The following is a 21,670-nucleotide window of genomic DNA, read 5'->3' on the forward strand; positions in this document are numbered from 1 at the left end:
GGACGATCCATAGTTCCTCCAAGGAGTTCAGGGCCACATAAAGGGATCTGTCCCAGAACACTGAGCCTTTCTAGTTCTCATCCGCATAATGCAAGCAAGCAACATTAGAAGTTTCACTGGTGTGCGTGTGTGTCTTGCTTCTTCAGTGCCCACACTCACTCTGTGTAGAGAAATACATTCTCTCACATGCAAAAGCTCATGTTCGGTGAGGACACAGGAACACACTGCCAGAAATGAAGGCCTCCTTTTTTCACGGGAAGATGAGGAATCATAGAATCATAGAGCTGGAAGGGACCCTGTGGGTCAACTGTTCCAACTCCCTGCAAAACAGGAATCTCAGCTAAAGCATCCATGGCAGATGGCCATCCAACCTCTGCTTAAAAACCTCGAATCAAGGGGAGACGGGCTCAACTGGGATTGTCCACCTCTTTCAAGGCGAATATGCTTCTGGCTTAATTCCTGTCCTGCCCTGACTGAGGCTAAGCCGTCACTCAATGTGGTCATCCCATAGCCGGGCTAAACCACTTCAGGCCTAAAGACGCGCATGACTCAATGCTCTTCCATACAAAAAGCATGCATTCCACATAGAAAACTGAACATGGGGGGTGGAGGTGAGGTGAGAGCCTTACTCCTCAACATGCTAGTAAACAGCATGGAGGGATATTGATCACAGTTACCGTAAGTGGAAGATTATTCAATCATCTGAGTCACTGCCTGAGTTGAAAACGGTACGACTCAAGACACAGGTTGACCACCCCCAGTGACCACTAGCCATTAAACGTTTGTCGACCTAGTACTGTGTTGATACAAATACAACACCAGTCACTGTAGGGGGAAAGCTGCGTTCTTGTGCACACATGCAAAGCTGCAAAGAGGGCAACCGCAGGTGCCTACTGCCATCTGTTCCCATCTGGATTTCCCACACAGCAGTAGGCTGTGTGCACACTCTGGCCCCTGCGGAATGGGGAGTTTTGCATCCTGGCTATAGCAGGGTGTGTTATACAACTGGCTTGCTGGCGTGCTTTCGGCACTGTCCTCTGTCGGGAGCACAATCATTTACCATACTAATATCCTGGCACTTTCCAGGGTGTAGGGAACATCCGGAATTGTGTAAGAGCAGGTATTCAGTGCTGGAACTAGGTACATGCTGCATTACATAATAGGGAGAAAGCCACACATCACACCTTATACAACAACCCAGGGCATCAGAGTTCTACTAATGTCTGATGCAGTGGAAGAGGAAAAGGAGACCTGTGTCCTGAAACTCTCATGCTATGAGACCCACAGCCTGGCCTGATATAAGACAGCTTCCTATTCATCCATCTCTCCAAGTATTAACTACTCTGACTGGCAATGACTCTCTAGGGTTTGGGGCAGGGGGTCTTTCCCATAACCTGCTGCTACCTGATCCATTTTATTTTATCTGAGAATGTCAGTGGTTGCACCAAATACCTTCTTAGGTACAAAGCATGTTCTCAGGCACTGAGCTACGGCTGGTCCTAATCCAAACATTGCAGAGAGGTGCATCAGAGAGCCAGAGCCTGTTGCAAGTCTAATGCAAGTCGAAGTCCACATCCCTCCCAGCCATGCTTTGCATGTTTATCAGGGTGAGCACTGGTGAATCCAGGCTGGCGAATAAAGCGTGAAAAGTCACTCGGACTCACATTGCAAGAACATCTGGGGGGGGCTGGCCAGTGTGGTGTAGTGGTTAGAGCAGGGTTTCCCAAACTTGGGACTCCAGCTGTTTTTGGACTACCGTTCCCATCGTCCCTGACTACTGGGTCCTGCTAGCTAAGGATGATGGGAGTTGTAGTCCAAAACAAGCTGGGTTAGAGTGTCCCAGGACTAGGGCCTGAGAGACAAGGTTCAAATCCCCACTCAGCCATGAAGCTCATTGGGTGACCTTTAGCCAGTTACTGTCTTCCAGCCTAGTTTACCTCACAGGGAAAAATGTATGCCCCTTTGAGCTCCTTGGAGGAAAGGTGGGGTATAAAATAAACTAACTTGTTGCAGCAAAAAAACCCAAAAAAATGTCTGACAGCCCTTTAAACACTAATTAATCTATTGTGGTATAAGCTTTACAGTGGTACCTCAGGTTAAGTACTTAATTCGTTCTGGAGGTCCGTACTTAACCTGAAACTGTTCTTAACCTGAAGCACCACTTTAGCTAATGGGGCCTCCTGCTGCCGCTGTGCCGCTGCTGTGCGATTTCTGTTCTCATCTTGAAGCAAAGTTCTTAACCTGAAGCACTGTTTCTGGGTTAGCGGAGTCTGTAACCTGAGGCGTATGTAACCTGAAGCGTATATAACCTGAGGTACCACTGTACAGTGGACTCTAGTCCATGAAAGGTCATAATCTAATAAATGGGTTAGTGTTTAAGATGCCACAGGATGATTTTGTAGTTTCCCTCCCACATGCGAGTCTGCCAAGCTTGATCGCTTTCCACAAAATGATGGTTTCCTTTTATAAAAGCACAAGACAGGTGTGGAACGCCAGCTTGCAAGCATGAAATTCGCACTTTCAGAGGAAGTGCGAACGTACCCCGAGGTTTGCTCAAGCGGCACCATGCTGCGCCACGGGGAAATACGTGCATGGTGCAACTGCGGAACACACGTGTGCATGCGATGGATATGCCCGTGCACACAACTGCGCAAGCACGCCCACACTCAGTACAAGTACACAAATAAACCCATCGCATGTGAGGGTGTGGGAGTTAGGGAGCCTGCACTACTGCAGTACGCACAAAATGCACCTAAGCCCCAAGCCATATGCACAAATGTACAACTCCCCTAAATCTGGATCTGGTCTCTCCCGTTGCTGATAAAAATAGAGATGGGGCTCCGGGCAAGCAGCAGGGAGATGGTAGCCTTGGTTACCAGTTGCCGAGAGACAGCAAACTGCAGTTGTGATGCTGCAGGGAGATGGAGCCAGTGCCTTGGGAATGGGAGAAGCACATGCCACGCTCTCCCTTACCTCGCATGCTTGACTCCTCACCTCTGTCCCAGGCGCACTCTTCCCTGGATGTGCACAGACCTAAACAACCGTGAGCCACAGTGTCCTGGACACACAGAGCTCCAGAACCTGCCCATCACCACTGCCAAAACGAGAGCCCCAGAGAGCAAACCTCAAATGTAACCGCCTGATCTCAAGTCCCTAAAGAGTGTGTCTAGTTGGGTACAGAAACCTGGCAAAGCACAAGCATGCATTCTTATCCACCCCAAAAGGTCTCTCCCAGGGGTGAAAGGGATGGGCTCAGAGGCAGTGTTTGAAATTAGCCAGGGGCCAGAAGAGAAGAGTTTGGATTTGATATCCTGCTTTATCACTACCCAAAGGAGTCTCAAAGCGGCTAACATTCTCCTTTCCCTTCCTCCCCCACAACAAACACTCTGTGAGGTGAGTGGGGCTGAGAGACTTCAGAGAAGTGTGACTGACCCAAGGTCACCCAGCAGCTGCAAGTGGAGAAGCAGAGACACGAACCCAGTTCACCAGATTACGAGACTACCGCTCTTAACCACTACACCACACTGGCTCTCTTTTGTGCCCGGCCTTCGACCACTTGCGACCAATAATAATAATAATAATAAATTTTATTTATATCCCGCCCTCCCCAGCCGAAGCCCGGCTCAGGGCGGCTAACAACAATAAAATAATAGAACATTCTAAAATCATTTCATTATAAAATTAATTCAAACCAAGTGAAGATGCCTGGGTCCCAGGATAGCGCCTGACATCTCCACCATCTGGGGATCAATCACTGGATCTGGACTGTTCTCATCCACTAATACCCCACCCAGTTATATTTCATCTGCACAATCGGAATGAATTTCTGGAAACCAATAGTTTTTTTTCTATGCAGCCCGAGCAGGAGCAGTTGCCATTAAGAGAAAGAGCCTTGCTCCTGGAGAAAGGGACTTTTCTTTAAGTTTTCAAAGCTTTTAACTTAGCTCATCTCAACCAGACAGATGAGAATAAATCACAGTCAGTCCATCATCTGGAAAAAAAGGACTTTAGAGCCATCTTGCCCAAAAATGGCAACTAGACGTTCCCTTTTGGCGACAGCAACCTTGGTTTAATGAGCCATTTGGCGTCTAGCTTATATATCTGAGTTTCTAACACTGCTCAGAGGTACCCAGTGGTATGGAGTTTGGATCTCACATTATGATTTTGGTGACAGCAGCCACCAGGGGGAGAAAAGAGGCTTCTTATGGTACAGAACAGTGGCTGGGGTGGGGGGCAAACTTCAGTCAGCCAGCCGTTCCGTGTATGTTCTTCTTTCTCCACTCACTCATGCAAGCATCATGTGATGCTTCAGCAGTCTTGCGCATGGACGATACACAAAACACAGACTGGTGTGCAACTGGTCGTTCCTATGGGTACCAGCAGTTATATTAATGGCAAATCCAAGTGAGAAGCCTTGTCCACACATGGATGGATGTGCAAATGTACCGCGACACCTGGACACGTGTTCAGCCATGTCGCAAACCGTATCTACCTGCATGTGGGAATGAGTCCAATGTCTAATAAAGAAAAGTCATGGTCTCTTGGCTGCGGAAAATGCTTCAACCCAGGTGTCTCAGGGTCAAGAACGGGATGGTGCAGCAGGCATGACTTGCTGCAATGAAGGAATCAGGGGGGTGGGTGCGGGGTCACAGCACTGGGTCTCCCCAGAACTGCCTCCATATTCATTCTGCACACTAAAGCCCCATCTGCACTACCTATTTAAAGCAGCATCATTCTGGGAACTGTAGCTCTGTGAGGGGAATTGGGCTCTCCTAACTACCTTCAGTAAGGGACGCGGGTGGCACTGTGAGTTAAACCACAGAGCCTAGTACTTGCCGATCAGAAGGTTGGCGGTTCAAATCCCCGCAACGGGGTGAGTGCTCGGTCCCTGCTCCTGCCAACCTAGCAGTTGGAAAGCACGTCAAAGTGCAAGTAGATAAATAGGTACCGCTCTGACGGGAAGGTAAATGGTGTTTCCATGCACTGCTCTGGTTCACCAGAAGTGGCTTAGTTATGCTGACCTCATGACCCGGAAGCTGTACGCCGGCTCCCTCGGTCAATAAAGCGAGATGAACGCCGCAACCCCAGAGTCGGCCACGACTGGACCTAATGGTCAGGGGTCCCCTTACCTTTTAACCACCTTCAGTATACCCTAAATAAACTACAGCTCCCAGGATTCTTTGGGGGAAGCCATAAAATCTTAGAGCTGGAAGGGACCCATGGGCAGGGTTCAAAACTTTCATCAGCACAAGCAGCTTCTAAGCTCTGGGCGCAGTACTGAGCCTAAGATTTGAGATTAAAACTGCAGAAAGAAAGGAAAGGGGGACCTTTTTCTGCCTCCCCATTTCCAGCTACTCTCTGAAGACTGGAGAAGAGACCCTCTTAAGAATATTAGGGGGGTGGGCAAGGGAAGGACTGGACTGTGTGAAAAATGAGCATAATATTTTAGCTGCAGTTCCTTCATTTTCAGCTTTCTATTTTTGTTATTAAAAAAAGCGCACCTAGACATTTCGTTGTTGCGCCCATAACCTAGGCTGAAGGTGCCATTTAGCTCCTGGATTTCATATCTCAGTTTCTAACACTGCCCACGGGTTATCAAATCCAGCCCCTTGCAATGCAGGAATCTCAACCAGATCATGCATAACAGATGGCCACCCAACCTCTGCTTAAAAACCTCCAAATAAGGGGAGTCCACCGCCTCTCGTGGGAGTCTGTTCCACTGCCGAACAGCTCTGTCAGAAAGTTTTTCCGAATGTTTAGTCAGAATTTCCTTTCTTGTACGGTTGCCATATTTCAAAAAGTGAAAATCCGAAAACAAAAGCAATTGACATTTTTGATCTACTTTTAAGGGAAATCCAAGGCAAAAATGACACTGCTGGCATGGGCTGCCATATGTCCAGATTTTCCCGGACATTTTGCCACTTTCCGCCCGGACATTGCTTCTGACTGCAGTATTCCGGGTATGTCTGGGAAATTTCGGACCTATGGCAACCCTAAAGTTTCTTGTAACTTGAAGCCACTGCCTCAAGTCCTACCATCAAGAGCAGGAGAAAACAAGCATGCTCCCTATTCCATTTGACAGCCTTTAAGATGCTATCATATCTCCTCTGTCTCCTCTTTCCCAGGCTAAACATAACCAGCTCCTTCAAGCACTCCTCATAAGGCTTAGTTTCCAGACCCTTGATCATCTTGATTGCCTTCCTCTGCACATGTTCCACCTTGTCATCATCCTTCTTAAATTGTGGTGCCCAGAACTGGACACAGTATTGGAAGTGTGGTCTGACCAAGGCAGAATAGAGTGGTTCTATTACTTCCCTTGATCCGGACACTATACTTCTGTTGATGCAGCCTAGAATAGTGTTAGCTTTTTTTTGCTGCTGCATCACACTGTTGACTCATGTTCAGCTTGTGGTCCACCAAGACCCCTAGATCCTTTTCACATGTATTGCATTAAGTCAGGTGTCCCCTATTCTATATTTGTGCACCTGGTTCTTCCTACCTAAGGGCAGAACCTTGCATTTGCCCCCACTGAAATTCATTTTCTTAGCTTGCGCCCAGTTCTCCAAACTGTTAAGGTCATTTTGAATTCTGATTTTGTCTTCTGCGGCATTAGTAACCCCTCCCAGTTTGGTGTCACCTGCAAATCTGATGAGCATCCCCTCAATTCCTTCATCCAAGTCATTTATAAAGATGTTGAACAACAACAGGCCTAGGATTGCTTAAAGTTGTTTAAATGATTGTTTAAAGTTGCATGACACTTTTTGAAATGCGTAGCAGGGCTGGGCAATATATCGTTGTCCCATCCAAAACCGGTTTGAAGTCCATATTGTGCTATTGGTCTGGTAATTTTTGACCTGGCAATATATTGCAAATTGTTACATGTATGTGTGAGCTATGCAAAAATCACAATGTGGGGGAACCCATGAAGCCAGCCAAGGCCTCTACATAGCTCCGTCCTCATTTCAGACATTGTGATATATTGGTATATCACCATGTTTAACTGGCAATATATTGTGATGTAGAAAACCAGATATCGCCCAGCCCTAATGCATAGTGCAGATGGAACCCTACCTACAAATTCTAAAGCGCTTTGCTATCAATAAGATCAAGTTCTAAAATGCCAACACTTCTGAGTATCTCTGTGGATTGGTATTAATCCAGCATGTCTATGCTGGATGATCTACACAGCAGTCTTAAAAGCACCCCCTCAAAAATTGCTAGCCCACCTAGGATTGCCTTATTGTCATATCCTGCTCCAAGACCAACCAATACAGGGTGGGTTAGGAATATTTTAATAAATAACCTCCTAACACATACCTCAGTCAGTAGTGGTACACAGCTGGCCTAAAAGGAAAACGGGGGGGGGGGGGATAGAAGCAACTCCCTTCCGGTTTACAAGCTTCTCTGCCCGGAGACAATTTCTATTCACCATACGTGAGTAGATATTTAACCCTAACCCAGACCTTGGGGGGGGGGGGAGAGATTACCCCAGTGGTGCACTTTTAATTACAGAGTTTACACAGAAGTAGGCTGACAGCAAGGGATTCGGGTTTCCTAGGGAAACCTGAACCAGAAATTCTTCCTTTGCATCAGGAAAAATTCAGTTCGCATCAGGAAATTTTCTTATGCCCCGGAGAGCGACCTAATTGAGCATGTTCGTTTTACCTATATTTAGTAAGCAAAGCTAAACCGTTGGAAACTGCCGCGCTCGCCTAGCATTATATTTGGGAACCAGCATCTCTCCGGTGTTGCTAATGCGCTTATGAAACAGAAAATTCTGCGTGGGGAAATAAAAGCGCTTTAAAATGGCACGTTGGAGCCAACCGGGTTCTCCCTCAGAGTGGACCCACTGAAAATGGGCCCAAGGTAGTCATGGAATCAGAGTTGGAAGGAATCCCAAGAGTCATTGAGTTCAACATCTTACAACACATGACTCACAGCTAAAGTATCCCTGACAGATGGTCGTCTAACCTCTGCTCAAAAACCTCCAGTGAAGGAGAGTCCACAACTGTTCCACTGTCAAACAGCTGTTAGCAACAGAAAGTTCTTCCTAATGTTTAGTCGGGATCTCCTTTTTTGTAATTTGAATCCATTGGTCCAGATCCTACCCTTTGGAGCAGCAGAAAGCAAGCTAGTCGTGGTCATCCAATTCAACGAGTCTTCTCTTGAGCATGATTGGCATTCAGTACAGCCCTTTCCATTTTGGAAAATTTTCCACCCCACATTATTTGCCTACCACATAGTCCTTCCAAGATATTACTGTGCTTGTAGCAAACAATATCCCCAAAGTTCGCCCACTTACCATTTGCAGTTCTCTTTAAGAAAGTTTCGGACATGTCTATGTCTTACACACATATATGTACACATTCCAAGAAACACAACCGACTTTTGCATTAGGGGTTTTTCTAATTCTCTCAAAAAATGTAACTTGTTGGGGTAAAAGACTTCCGAGAGAAAGTGGCAGGCCTAAAAGCCTTCAAGGTGGTCTTTAACTCTCCCAGCCATTAATCATATGTCACACAGCTCTTGGCATCTTCTAAGCAGGTTAAAAACAAGTTGATTTCAAACTGATCAAAACTAGCACTTAGCCAAACTGGTCGGTTGGCTGGTTGGTTAGTTAGTTAGTTAACTATCCAACCTTTTCCCAGAACAAAGACTCATGGTGGCTCACAAAAAAATAAATAAACTGGACTTGGTAGCGTGAGACTCTTAATCTCAAAGTCATGAGTTCGAGTCCCACCGTTGGGCAAAAGATTCTTGCATTGCAGAGGGTTGGACTAGGTTATCCTTGTGGTCCCTTCTATAATTCTGAGTTTAGGCTCCTGCTCCCAGCCTACATTAAAACCCGATTGCTGTTTTGATGTCGACAAGACTAGGGCAACTTCTTTAGGCAGATCCAAGCCAGGAAAGCAGTGCCAGTTCTAAAAATCCAAGGCTCCTTTCAGTGACTTAGGAACTGAAGAGCAGCCCTCCTGGATCAGGCCAAAGGCTGATCTAGTCCAGTACAGTGGTACCTCGGGTTACAGATGCTTCAGGTTACATACGCTTCAGGTTACAGACTCCACTAACCCAGAAATAGTACCTCGGGTTAAGAACTTTGCTTCAGAATGAGAACAGAAATCACACGGCGGCAGCGGGAGGCCCCATTAGCTAAAGTGGTGCTTCAGGTTAAGAACAGTTTCAGGTCAAGAATTAAGTTCTTAACCCGAAGTACCACTGTATCCTGTTCTCACAGTGGCCAACCAGAGAGCCAGTGTGGTGTAGTGGTTAAGAGCGGTAGTCTCGTAATCTGGGGAACCGGGTTCACATCTCCGCTCCTCCACATGCAGCTGCTGGGTGACCTTGGGCTAGTCACACTTCTCTGAAGTCTCTCAGCCCCGCACACCTCACAGAGTGTTTGTTGTGGGAGAGGAAGGGAAAGGAGAATGTTAGCCGCTTTGAGACTCCTTCAAGGGAGTGAAAGGTGGGATATCAAATCCAAACTCTTCTTCTTCTTCTATGAAAAGCCTGTGTGCAGGACACAAACACTACCACCTGGGAACTTGCTTACTTATTTTTGAACAAACTTGTTTTTCTAGATCAGGCTTACCCGGCTCACAATCCAACCAAGTCAAATGCAACCCACCAAATGTGTACGGACACGAACAGGATAGTTTGGCTAACCTGGCATTGTGGCCTGCTTGGGACTGCAAACAGTCATGAGTGTAACCTTGGAGGTGGTTCAAAAGCATTATGGGCCTGTTCTCCATTCCAGAGTGCACAGGGAAGCAAGTGGCAGAACATGAGAAATCATTGGGGGGGGGGGAATATCTAGACTACTGTAGGATCTCTCTTGCACAGACACTCAGGCCCTCTCATAGAATCAAAGAAGTGTAGAGTAAGAAGGGACCCCGTGGGTCATCTAGTCCAACCCCCTGCAAGGCAGGAATCTCAGCTAAAGCATCCATAACAGATGACACTCCATCCCTCGCAGGAGCTGGGACAAAACTTGGAAGCTCTGCGTGCCCCTACCTCCGGGAGGAGGAGAGAATCTGTTTCGTCAAACGTCCAGCCACAACCAAAGGAGACCAAAGTTGAAATCCCAACTCAACCCTGGACAGACAGGGCTGCTGCCTTGAGCACATCACATACTCTCTCTGCTTGAGATTCCACAACTATCAAAGGGGACGGTTAATGGCCTTGGGCCCAATCCAGCCAAGGCTCACTGCGATTTCCGCCTACAGTGGTGCTCCGCAAAACGAACGCCTCGGAAGACGAAAAACTCGCTAGACGAAGGAGTTTTTCGTTTTCTTAGCCGCTTCGCAAGACGCATCTCCCTATGGGCTTGCTTCGCAAAACGAAGCTTGCCCTGCAAGCTCCGGGGATAGCGGGGAAGCGAAGCAATCTTCTCCCCGCCGCCCCTTGCTTTTACCAGGTCCAGGGACAGAGGGGAAGGCGCGCGCCTTCCCCTCTGTCCCCGGAGATTGCGGGGCAGGCAACGGGGAGAAGCCGCCCCTTGCTTTAAACAGGTCCGGGGACAGAGGGGAAGGCGTGCGCCTTCCCCTCTGTCCCCGGACGGTCTCCATAGGAACGCATTGATTGATTTTCAATGCATTCCTATGGAAAACCGTGCTTCGCAAGACGAAAAACTCGCAAGAAGAAAAAACTTGCGGAATGAATTAATTTCGTCTTGTGAGGCACCACTGTACTTAAAATCTCTCTTACTGAAAACAAAGATAGGAGTGCAACGACTTTGCTGCTGGGTCGTGATGTAGGCTAGAGGTAAATTCACAGAGGAAAAAAATATCTCAATGGCCATGAACTACAACAGTAATCACAAGAAGTAGGATTCTGAATAGCAGTTGCCCGAAGGAAGGCAGGCAGGCAGGCAGGCAGGTAGGCAGGCAGCAGGGTGTGGGGCTTATTGCCCCTTGTGCCCCTGTTTCCTGAAAAACACAAGAAGATACTGGGCTACAGTATGGGTGGGGAGCATGGACAAGAAGGACCTATAAGGAAAGGCTGAAACAGCAAGAAAACTGCCGGCACATTTGCAAAGCTAAGCAGGGTCCGGTATGGTTCCAAACTGGATGGGAGACTGTGTGTTGAGAGTCCTGAGGTTGGACTAGATAACCCTCAGGATCCCTTACAACTCTACTATGATTTGGGACTCTTTAGCCAAGAGAAAGGTAAGTGAGAGGTGCCATGATGTAAGTTTATAAAATTATGCCTGCCGCGGAGAAAGTGGGGAGAGGAAAGTTTTTTTCTCCCAGGACTCGTTGACGTCCAATGAAGCTGAATGTAGAAAGATTGGGGACAGAGGGAAGAAATAACTTATTCACACAGCACAGAGTCTAACCATGGAACTTGCAGCGATGGCCAACAACTTGGGGCGGCTTTCTTGCCAGCATGGCCGTGTTTTGCCTCCACGGTTGGAGGCAGCATTGCCTTTGAATAACAGTACAGTGGTGCCTCGCAAGACGAAATTAATCCGTTCCGTGAGTCTCTTCGTCTAGCGGTTTTTTCATCTTGCGAAGCAAGCCCATTGACAGCCTAGCGGATTAGCGCTATTAGCGGCTTTTAGCGGCTTAGCGGATAAGCAGATAAGTGGCTTAGCGGCTTAGAAAAAGGAGGGGAAAAGGGGGAAAAAACCGCAGGAACTCGCAAGACATTTTCGTCTTGTGAAGCAAGCCCATAGGAAATTCGTTTTGCGAAGCACCTCCAAAACGAAAAACCTTTTCGTCTAGTGGGTTTTCCGTCTTGCGAGGCGTTCGTCTTGCGGGGCACCACTGTAGTTGCTGGAAATCGCAAGGGGGGAGAGGTCTTGGACCCCGCTTGCTGGTGTCCCCCACACATCAGGTTGGCCACTATGAGAACAAGATTCTGCACTAGATGGGCCATGGACCATGATCCTGCAGGACTCCTTCTTCTGCTCTCATGACCTTTGGCCTGAGGCAGCAGAACTCTCACAAAAATGTTGCCGCCAGCTCAGTGTTTGAAATTAGCCAGGCGACAGGAGCATTTTGCACCTGGCTATCGGCCACTTGCGGCTAAGTGAAGAGGCCTAGGTGCCAGGATAGGGCCTGACATCTCCACCATCTGGAGGTGCGTGCCTGGGGATCATTGGATCCGGACTGTTTTCACGCACTAATACCACATCCTGGAGAATTCTATTAGTTATATTTTATCTGCAAGGTCAGGATGAATTTCTGGAACCCAAATGCTGTTTCTGTGCAGCCTGAGCAGGAGCAGCGAACAACGTCATAGTTAATTGTTGTCGGTTGTCTTCACTTACCCCACCCCACTGCCCTGCTCACATTCACAGTTGTGAAGAGTATTCATACGTTATGAATGGTCCATAAAAAGAGAGGGGTCAGAACAGGCCAATATATATGTGGACTGTTGCTGGATCAAGTGACTTTCCTTCTTTAAGTTCTCAAAGTTCTTAACAAAGCTCAAGGTTGTCATCTGAAATAGCCAGATGTTTAACTGAGAATCAACCACATTCAGTCCATCCTTTGAAAAATAAGACTTGCCCAAAAATGGCAACTAGACATTCTATTTTCTCGACTGTAACCTTGGCTTAAGGAGCCATTTGGTGCCTAGTTTACATATCTGAGTCTCTAACATTGCACCAGCTATTAAGAGGAGGTTAGGGTACAAACCCAAAATGGAGCACCAACAAACCTTTCGCCTTCCCTTCATTGTCATGTTTGAATCACATCCGCACCAGGTTGGCTGCCCAGAGCTGGAGAAAAACACTATCCTCAGATGAACTATGTGGACACTTTCAAACTCCCTCCTAGATGCAGCCTCAAAGCCAGCGTACATTTCCTGCTTCCGAACAGCACTGAATGAAATATCTCTTTGTACCTACAACTACAACACTTTCAATTCACAATGTCCTTCGCAGTCCTTAATGTCCTTGCTTTCACAACAACCCTGCAGAGCAGGACGCTATTGCTGCCGCTGCCCAAAAGAGGAGTACTTGCTAACAGCAGCAGGGCAGCAGTGGCTGCTGAAATCAGATCTCCAGGGCCTAGATCTAAAGCAAACTCTCTCGTCCACTAGGCCATATAGTACACAAGACCCCCACTCTCTTTCCGAAACAGAGACGCAGCCTCTCTCGATGCAAAGAAGACAACAGTTAGTGCAAAGTCAGAGCGGATTCAAAGCAGGTATATGCACAGGACCTAGCGCACAGACAAGTGCCTCGTTTTCATCTTCAACAGAATGAATCTTGGGAACCATCAAATGCAGTCCACACAGGGATTGAAAACTGTGCCAGAAGACGAAAACAAACTAAGCAACCAGCCCAACTCACCTGTCCCAGGCCTTCCCATGATTATCTCCTTCTTGGGCGTGGGGTGGCTGGTGTACTCTCCAGGGACGATGACAGGCAGGAGGGCTGCAGGAGAAGGATGGAAGGCGACGGGCTGGAAGGGGGAGGAGACGCTGAAGATAGGTGGGGCCTGCTCGGAGGCAGAAACCACGCAGGGCTGGCTGGAAGGAAGAGTCCGGCCCACGTTGATGGGCACTGGCATCTGCAGCTGCCCCTTGCCCGGAAGATGCTCCTTGGAGCCGGCCTTCCCCGCCCGCGGGCTGCCCACCCTCCCCTCCAGGGGCTTTTCGGTGAACTTGGAGGGCAGCGGCACGTCGGGATTCCGCACGATGACGGGCGAGTCCCTCTGCACGGCGGGCACCCTGCGCACGGTGGGGCTGGGGTCGGAGGTCAGCCCAGCTGGCGGGGGCACCAGCAGGAGCGGGGAAGCCTGTTGGGAGCGGGAGGAGAAGGGCCCCGCCCCGGCGGGCGACACAGCCCGGAAGCCAGCTGGTGTGGAAGGAGTGGGTGTGTGCGAGACAGACTCAACGCCCGAGTCGAGGCTCTCGTTCTTGTGGAAGTCGGCCGCTGAGCCTGTGCTGCTGTGGTGCGAGTCCCCGGCTTTCCGCTTGCTGGGGCTCATGGGCACGGTGAAGGTGAGGTTGGTCTGGAAGGTGATGCCCGAGTGGTGGCGCTCGCGGGAGGCTGCATGGTGCAGCATCTCAGGGCTCAGCACGGCACCACCGACGCCCTTCGGCGTGCTGGCACTCACGTGGCGGCTGCGGGCGGCAGCCCTCTGGATGACGGGCGAGGCATTGATGGGGCTGAAGTTGGCCGGGCGGAAGCCGAAGAGGGGCGAGGGAGAGGGAGAGGGTGCCGGTGAGAAGGGAGACTGGTTGGAGACGGGTGAGAAGGAAGGGGTGCCCGAGCGAGAGCTGCCCAGGGAGACCAGCATGACAGCTGCTTCGCACTCATCAAACTCGAAGCGGGACAGGTCGGCGGGGGGCACCAGGCGGGGCCGAGAGTCCCCCCGCGCACTGCTGGCCTCACTGTCCCGCGAGGTGTCATCCCAGTCAAATTCGGCACTGCCCTCCCGCAGCCCACTGGCCCGCCCCTCCGAGAGGCTCTCCATCTCCTTGGTGCGCATGGAGAGGTGGCGGGAGCAGTAGCCGCGCCGCTGTGACTCCTTCATGCAGCCCTCCCGGGAGCACAGCCGCCGCCACTGCTTCCCGTTGAACTTCTTACGGATGCCATTGGGCGTGCACACCACGTCCCCCTTCTTGTACTTCTGCTGGGCCGCCGTCAGGGGAGTCCGGGAGCGAGACGAGCCCGGGGTGCTGCATTTGTCCACGGACATGACGCTGCTGCTGCGGCTCCCACTCGCATCCGGGCTCAGCAGCGGGGACGGCTGCTCGGGGAGGCGAGGGAAAGCCGGGGACTTGGGCGGGGACAGGATCTGGGGCGGCACCACCACGGACTTTTCCTCTGCCCGCACGCAGGCGCTGATCTTGGAGACTTCCGCGTCTTCTGGTTGTTTCGGGTCGGGGCACGGGATGGCCAGGGCGACCTTCTCTTCTTCTGGCAACGGAGGTGACTTTTCAGGCGGCTTGCTGTCCTCGGGGGCAGCTTCGCAGCTCCACGGTGGGCGCAAGAGGCGAAGGGCCGAGCGCGTCAGCCAGGCCGAGTCTTTGCGGGCTGCCGCAGTGCCAGCGAGGACAACGGGGCGGGCAAAGCGAACTTTGTAGGAAGCCGGCTTGGCGCTCACCTCGACGATGGTGCCTTCCCGGTAGGCCGTCTCCTCAGGGTCCGCACAAGCGCAGACCAGTGTGCCAACCGCCAAGGCCCCCGGTGGAGGCATGGCATCCAGGACCACGTCCACCGCGCCGGAGCCCAGAGCCCCTTCATAGTACGCCGTAACGCGGTCGCCCACAAACTGCACCCCCAAGTCCTGCCCGCGGCGGATCTGCTTCACTACAGCCGGCTGAAAGAGCCCTTCACGCCGGGCCAGCACCCGCTGCGAACGCAGCTGCCGCAGGTCATAGTCACTCGGGGCCGTGGCCCAGGCGTCCCCCGCCCCCTTGTCATTCTCGTCCGCAGAGTGCTCGCTGGCGGTGTCAGTGCTGGATGAGGGGCAGCGTCTGGGCTCGTCCTCAGTGGGCCCCACCGCGCCTTCGCTGCCGTTCGACTCGTCACCCCCCGGGCACTTCCTGCAGGGCGCCCGCGACTTGAAAGTGGCCGTCTTGCGGTTCAGGGAGGCTTCTGCCCCGCAGGCCTCAGTCCCCGGGTCCCTGTCCCCCTCGGGCAGCTTGTAGGGGTCCTCGGGCGTCCCTGCCAACTCCTGCAGGCCAGGATCCATCGGCGGCTGCAGGCACCGGGCACCTGGGAAAGGTGGGGCTTGATCTAGAGACTCCTCCCCTGCTTCTTCTTCGGGCTTGGGCCCCTCCTCAGTGGCCTTGCGCTTCTGGGCCTTGGCTGCCCGGGTGGAGGGTGGGGAGCGGCTGCTGCTGCTGCTGCTGCTGCTGGAGGAGGAGGAGCCAGCAGCCTTCCTCGCTGGTTTCATATTCCTTCCAGGCTGGGTGTGGACTCAGGGAGCTGAGGAGAGAAAGACAAGAGGCAAAGGTTACAAGAGCAGGCAGAGGCTCGTTCTGCTGAGGTTCCAGCAAACCAGAGTGACAAACCCCCATACCTGCTCTCTCACTGGTCCAAGGATCTGGCCTCTCCTTCCCCACTATTGCAGCCATCCAGCTTTTGAGACCCTGGAGGTTTTGTTTTAAGCTAAAGAGCAGGGATGTCATACAGAATCATAGAGTTAGAAGGCACCCCTAGAGGGTCCAACCCCCATGCAATGCAGGAATTTCAGCAAAAGCATCCATTATATTCTAAACATTGAATGACAGAACTCTTGGGTATCCAATGAACCTGAATGCTGGGAAGATTCAGGGCAGAAAGTACTTCTTCGCCAGTGCAGAACTCACTCCCACAAGGGGCAATGACAGCCACTAGCTTGGATGGCTTTAAAAGAGGAGCAGACGAGTTAATGGGGAATAAGCCCATTGGTGTCTGTACACTCCATGGCTATTCTCTGCCTCCACAATTGGGAGGCAGTAATGCCTCTTGATACCAGTTGCTGGAAACCACAGGAGGAGAGACTGCTCTTGTTTACAGCTTGAGGCTCTTAATCCAAGGATCGTGGGTTCAAAACCCATGTTGGGCCAAAGATTCCTGAATTGCAGGCGGTTGAACTAGACGACCCTCCAACTCTATGATTCTATGATTCACGTTCTGCTCACTGGTTCCCCAGAAGCAAATATAGGGCCACTGTGAGAACAAGGCGTTGGATCAGATGGGCCCTTGGCCAGATTCAGAAGTCTCCTTGTAGAATCACAGAATTGCAGAGTTGGAAGGGACCCCAAAGGGTCATCAAGTCCAACCCCCTGCAATGCAATTCTTAAAACGCTCCCTGCTCCCATTGTCTTTTCCCAGCTCTAACCCTAAATACCCTTCCCACAAGCACAAACCCACCTACTACTTTTCACTTGTGTGAGGCTCGAGGCAACATATTCCATACTTTTGCCCCGTCCCATAATTCTCTGCTCACCTCCCAGCCCTGAGCTCCTTCACCTCATACAATTGTACAGTGGTACCTCGGATTACAGATGCTTCAGGTTACAGACTCTGCTAACTCAGAAATAGTACCTTGGGTTAGGAACTTTGCTTCAGGATGATAACAAAAATTGCGGTGTGGCGGCGCCAGCGGGAGGCCCCGTTAGCTAAAGTGGTACCTCAGGTTAAGAACAATTTCAGGTTAAGAACGGACCTCCAGAACGAATTAAGTTCTTAACCCGAGGTACCACTGTCTTCAGAAATGGAGAAAACACCAACACTGCTTTGGCAGGCACTTAGCAGGATACACTAATGGTTGGGTAGCACTCATACGCCACCCCTGGCACCATTGCCAATGAAACCAAGAACAAATGGAATAAATAAAAGAGCTTAGGCATTCCTGCATTGCAGCGGGTTGGAATAGATGACCCTCGGGGATCCCTTCCAGCTCCCCCCCACCGGAAGATCAGTCATGACACTTAACTACGCTATGTTGTAAATCAGGAACGGGGAACCCAAGTCCCTCTTAACAGCACCGGACTACAACGCTATTCTTCCTGGCTATTGGCTGTGCTGGCTGGGGCTGATGGGAAATGGAGTCCAAAAATACCTGGAAGGTCACAGGCTCCCCGTCACCATTCTACAGAATGGGAGAGCAAGCATTCAAGCAACACAGAACTCTTCATCAGATGAAGGCGTTAAAACTTATGATAGAGTACAGGGTTCGGTATGGTACGGCTTGCACCTTCAACATTCTGAATAAGAGACCCCCGGGTGATGTTAACACAAGGAAGAGGTCCTTTGCCTTCATTTTTAATTATACAGAAGAAGCATCCGTGGGGAATAAAAAGTGAGAGGTGAGAGGGTCCCGGGGACTGGCTGTTATGCTGTAAGGACCAAGCAAGTTTTGCCCTGCAAGGTCCCTCAAAACGGATGTTCGCTGAGCAGCTTATAAAGAAATGTGTAAGATAAGGCCCTCAAGGAGGCTTGCTCAGCCTGAAACAAATTGGGCTAGCATAATAAGAAGCTTTCACCCTTTCCAGCATCTCTTGAGATACACTTCTCTCCATTTCTGTTTACCTCATTGGATGCTTCCCGAGTTTGTCTGTGCTTCATTGTGCCAAAGGCGAGAGAAGAAACTCACACGTCTATCCCAACATAAGGCAGCGCAAGAAAACGGCATACCCTCACTTGTTCAATATGGCCAACACGTTTTCTCAACGGCTTTCCATAATGTGCTACCCGGGTAAGGGGTGCAGCGAACTCAGGCAAAACCCAAAGAACCCCAAGTTCTGCAGAGGGAGGCACCTTCCTTGCTCACATGTCTCCCCCTGCTACCAGCTTGGGTGCAGCTGGTGGGCGGGGAGAGGAATGCTCAGAGACCTCAGGAGGAATCCTTCCTAGTTCCCTTCTCATCTGAGGCCTGGAGACAGGAGCAGGGTGCAAAGGAATGTGGAAGAGTTGCAACCCATCCGCTTGGCGGCAAGCAGGGACGTAGGCCAAATCCCCTCCTCTTCCCCACACCCCACCAAAAAGGGAGGGAGAAGAGGCTTCCTGGAAAAAAACAGACTATGGGCGAACAGTCTCAAGGATTGGCTCAACACAGCATTCCTAATGTTATCATTCCGGACGCTCTCCCTGGCTTCAAGCTTCCTCGAGAAAGAGAGACGTTATGCCAGACTCTCCATGGCTGCTGCCCCCATCTCCCCCATTTCAAACCCTCTAAACATATTCCTCTTCTCCCACCTTTCCCCCATATCTGCTCTGGATTCCTTCAGCTGAAGATGTGGGTGCTCTGTTCCCGAGTGGTGGAGCAGCGGCACTCTGTATGCGCTCAGAGGCACATGCTGTTACTCTACATACCCTTGGGCTGAAACTGGCCATCAGAACAGGTCCCCGTGCTAATACCTCGTGTGGCCAGGGAATAATTAAACCCTAATTTGTCCACACACCTTCTCCCTGCACAATCCCCCCCCCACCTGCCCCATATAGGAAATATTTGGAGTATTTTCACATTACAACTCCCAGAGTCATATACACACAGCCATGCCATCCTTCCTTAGCAGCCCCCTCCCAAAAGCCAGCAAAGTGTCATCTGCTCCTGCCCATGGCCTTATATCTGAACGACAGACCCTCTACCCCACAGCACCTCCCACAAGTGACCTTGCTCACCCCAAATGCTGGGCAGAAGACTTTCCTTCGCTCTTGACAACGCTCCCACCACGCAACTAACTTCCCAAAGACCCCTCCCATGTTATGCAACTCCTCTCCGCTCTCTCTTTCTCCCCACCCCCACCCCAACACACACAAACACCTCCTGCCACGCACACACAATGGCCAGGCCTCCCTGCCAATCCTCCCATCCCATAATAACTGGTGTTGGGTCTCAGCCTGGACCGCTGCCCTGCTCAAAGTCATCCCACCACAGCCAGAATCAGCACCCCTCTCCTCTTCTGGTGGTGCATCACAACCCACTTGCCCTCCCAGGAAAGGGGAGCTGGGGGGTTGGATAGGCAAAGCTAGTCTCTCGACTTGATCCCACCTGCCTTAGCAGCTGCAAAAGGGATCGCATCCCCCCCGACAGAATTCTTTTGCATAAAACCACCAAAAGTTGTGGCACATAAAAAGCGGGCATCTTTGCTGCTGCTGCCTCCTCCTGCTGCCTTGCAACTGTGGGGGTCCCCATTTTGGGGCTGCGGGAGTTGGTACCTCCCGGGACCTAATGGGGAGGAGGGGGAGTAAAGTTGGTGCATCCCACTCCCTCCTTTTCCTTTGGAGGCTATGGTGACGATGTTAACCCTTTGTGGAGCCTCCTCTTCCCCCCCCCTCCTTGGGAAGGGGGGCACTGGAGTTAATATCACCCCCCTTACCTGAATGACTCCCTCTTTCCAGGGGAGTTTAGGATAGCCAGAATTCTTTCTGCAGGGAGTCTTGGTACAGTCCAGTTTTTACTCCCCCCCTTCTCCGATGGTCCAGCCCGAGCCCCTCTCGGCCCCTCCGAGCCCCTTTTACTCCAACAGACAAAATGGTGAATGAATCTGGACCAGCTGGAGCCACTGTCCAATCGGCACCCACAACTCCGTGACAGATTTTCGTGTGAGCCAATAGCTCGCCCCCAGAACTTGCGCATTCCCCACCTCCCGAGACAGGCAGCGCGTGCGGCCTATCAGCGCTGAAAGGGGTCGGCCAGACTATTCAAAGCATTCCTGCCCCTCCCTTGAGAGAAGCACTTACAGTAGCCTGTAGAAAGGTGAATTAAGGGAGAAGTGGGAGAAGCCCACCATACAGTAGCCAATAGGGACGGAGAGGCGGAGCAAGAACACAGACTTGTTTACCGGGCGCCGGGCGAACAGGAAGAGCGAGGTTCCGCTGAGCCTCATGGGACATGTAGTCTTTAAGGACTTTCACCCACAGTTGATTGAGTCTTCCAACCCTCGCAGAAAGAACTTTAATTCCCATGACACTACGCGAAATACAGCTGAGGCAGAAACGGGGAGCTATCCTTCATGGGACTTGTAGTTCTTGTCACTCATCCTTCCTATACTGCGTAGGTGTGAAAGACAACAATTCCCATAGTGCCTTGTTAGCCAGGCTTCTACAGCATTAGAAATGCTGAGCGCGCAAGGGCTGCCGGCCGCCGAAGTCATGGTTCCCATAAAGAGTTATGGGAGAAACCAGGAAGTTACCAGAGAAAGAACCACAACTCCCGGGATGCAACGCGCCGTTCCTCAGGACGGTCAGGGTGCCGGAGAATCTTCAGGGCCAGCGATGCCCATAGGAAAAGCAGAGGGACGTACTCGTAAAAGACTAGCGCACCCATAATGCTTTGGGGCAACAGAACGTCTAAAGAAGCCAAAGCTCTTCGCACAGCCTCATGGGATTTGTAGTCCAAATCTGCGGCCCGCCCTTAGGACATCCTGGGGAGTTCCCCTAGGAAAGACTACAACTCCCATCAAGCACTTCCGCTTGTTACTTCTAGCCTGTCCCCTCCCCCCGCAGGGCTGCAAAGTACAACTGAGGCAAGCGGAGCGAACGGGGAGGGTGGACTTCGTTCCCATCCCAAGTCCCCTCGGCGGAAGGTCCATTTTTAAGTAATTTGCATGTCATTAGCATATTCATAAACTCACCCGTCGTCCGCTCCTGGCCTCCCTTGCCCCGGCCGGGCCCCTCGCGCTTCCCCTCAGCAACAGCGGAGCCGCCGCCGACAGCTCCGCGGCCAATCAGCGTCCGGACCGGGATCCCCTTCCCCACGTGGGGCTGAGGAGGCGGGGTCGGCAGCGACCAATCAGCGCCTGGGGCGGCCTAGGAATGAAGTCACCAGGGCGGGCCCGCATTGGCCGGCGCTGCCGGAGTTCGTAGCCAATCAGGAGGCGCTTTCGGCAGGACAGGAACGGGCGAGAAGTCGGGAGTTGTGGAACCTGGAAGATGCAGCGGGGGGCGGGGGGCGCGACTTCTCGCTCGCACGCGCGCGCACACGCACGCACAGCTGCGCGTGCAGGCCCGTCACTTCCCCGCAAAAGAGCGTGCAATGCACAAACGCACGTTTTGCGCCAGCAATTGGACCCCGATGCAACTTGAGCAAATGCAACAAGCGCGATCTACTTGGCCTTCCCGTCAAAACAATCAGGCGCAGCGCGGTGCAGTTTTCGCCTTTTCAGCTCCGCAAAACACACACACACACACACACGAAAGCAGGTCAGCCAGACGGGCGCGTGCTACGGAAATGCACGTAGGCCTTCTCGGGTAGGTTAAGACCTTCCGCACCCGCTT

At 51.4% G+C, this 21,670-nt stretch overlaps 1 protein-coding gene across 1 annotated transcript in view; it reads right to left on the minus strand.

Moving 5' to 3' along the window:
• CIC (capicua transcriptional repressor) overlaps window positions 1–19,899 on the minus strand; it is a 46,711-nt gene extending 26,812 nt beyond the window's left edge. The window contains exons 1-2 of the mRNA XM_081869907.1: window positions 19,771–19,899; window positions 13,301–15,889 (exon numbers count right to left, since the gene is read on the minus strand). Of these exons, the coding sequence (XP_081726033.1) occupies window positions 13,301–15,857 (2,557 nt within the window). The 5' untranslated portion in view covers window positions 15,858–15,889; window positions 19,771–19,899. The remainder of the gene's footprint in view (window positions 1–13,300; window positions 15,890–19,770) is intronic.
• Window positions 19,900–21,670: the final 1,771 nt, after the last annotated feature.

This window comes from Podarcis erhardii, assembly GCF_964252035.2.
Source record: "Podarcis erhardii genome assembly, chromosome: 7".
NCBI lineage: Eukaryota > Metazoa > Chordata > Lepidosauria > Squamata > Lacertidae > Podarcis > Podarcis erhardii.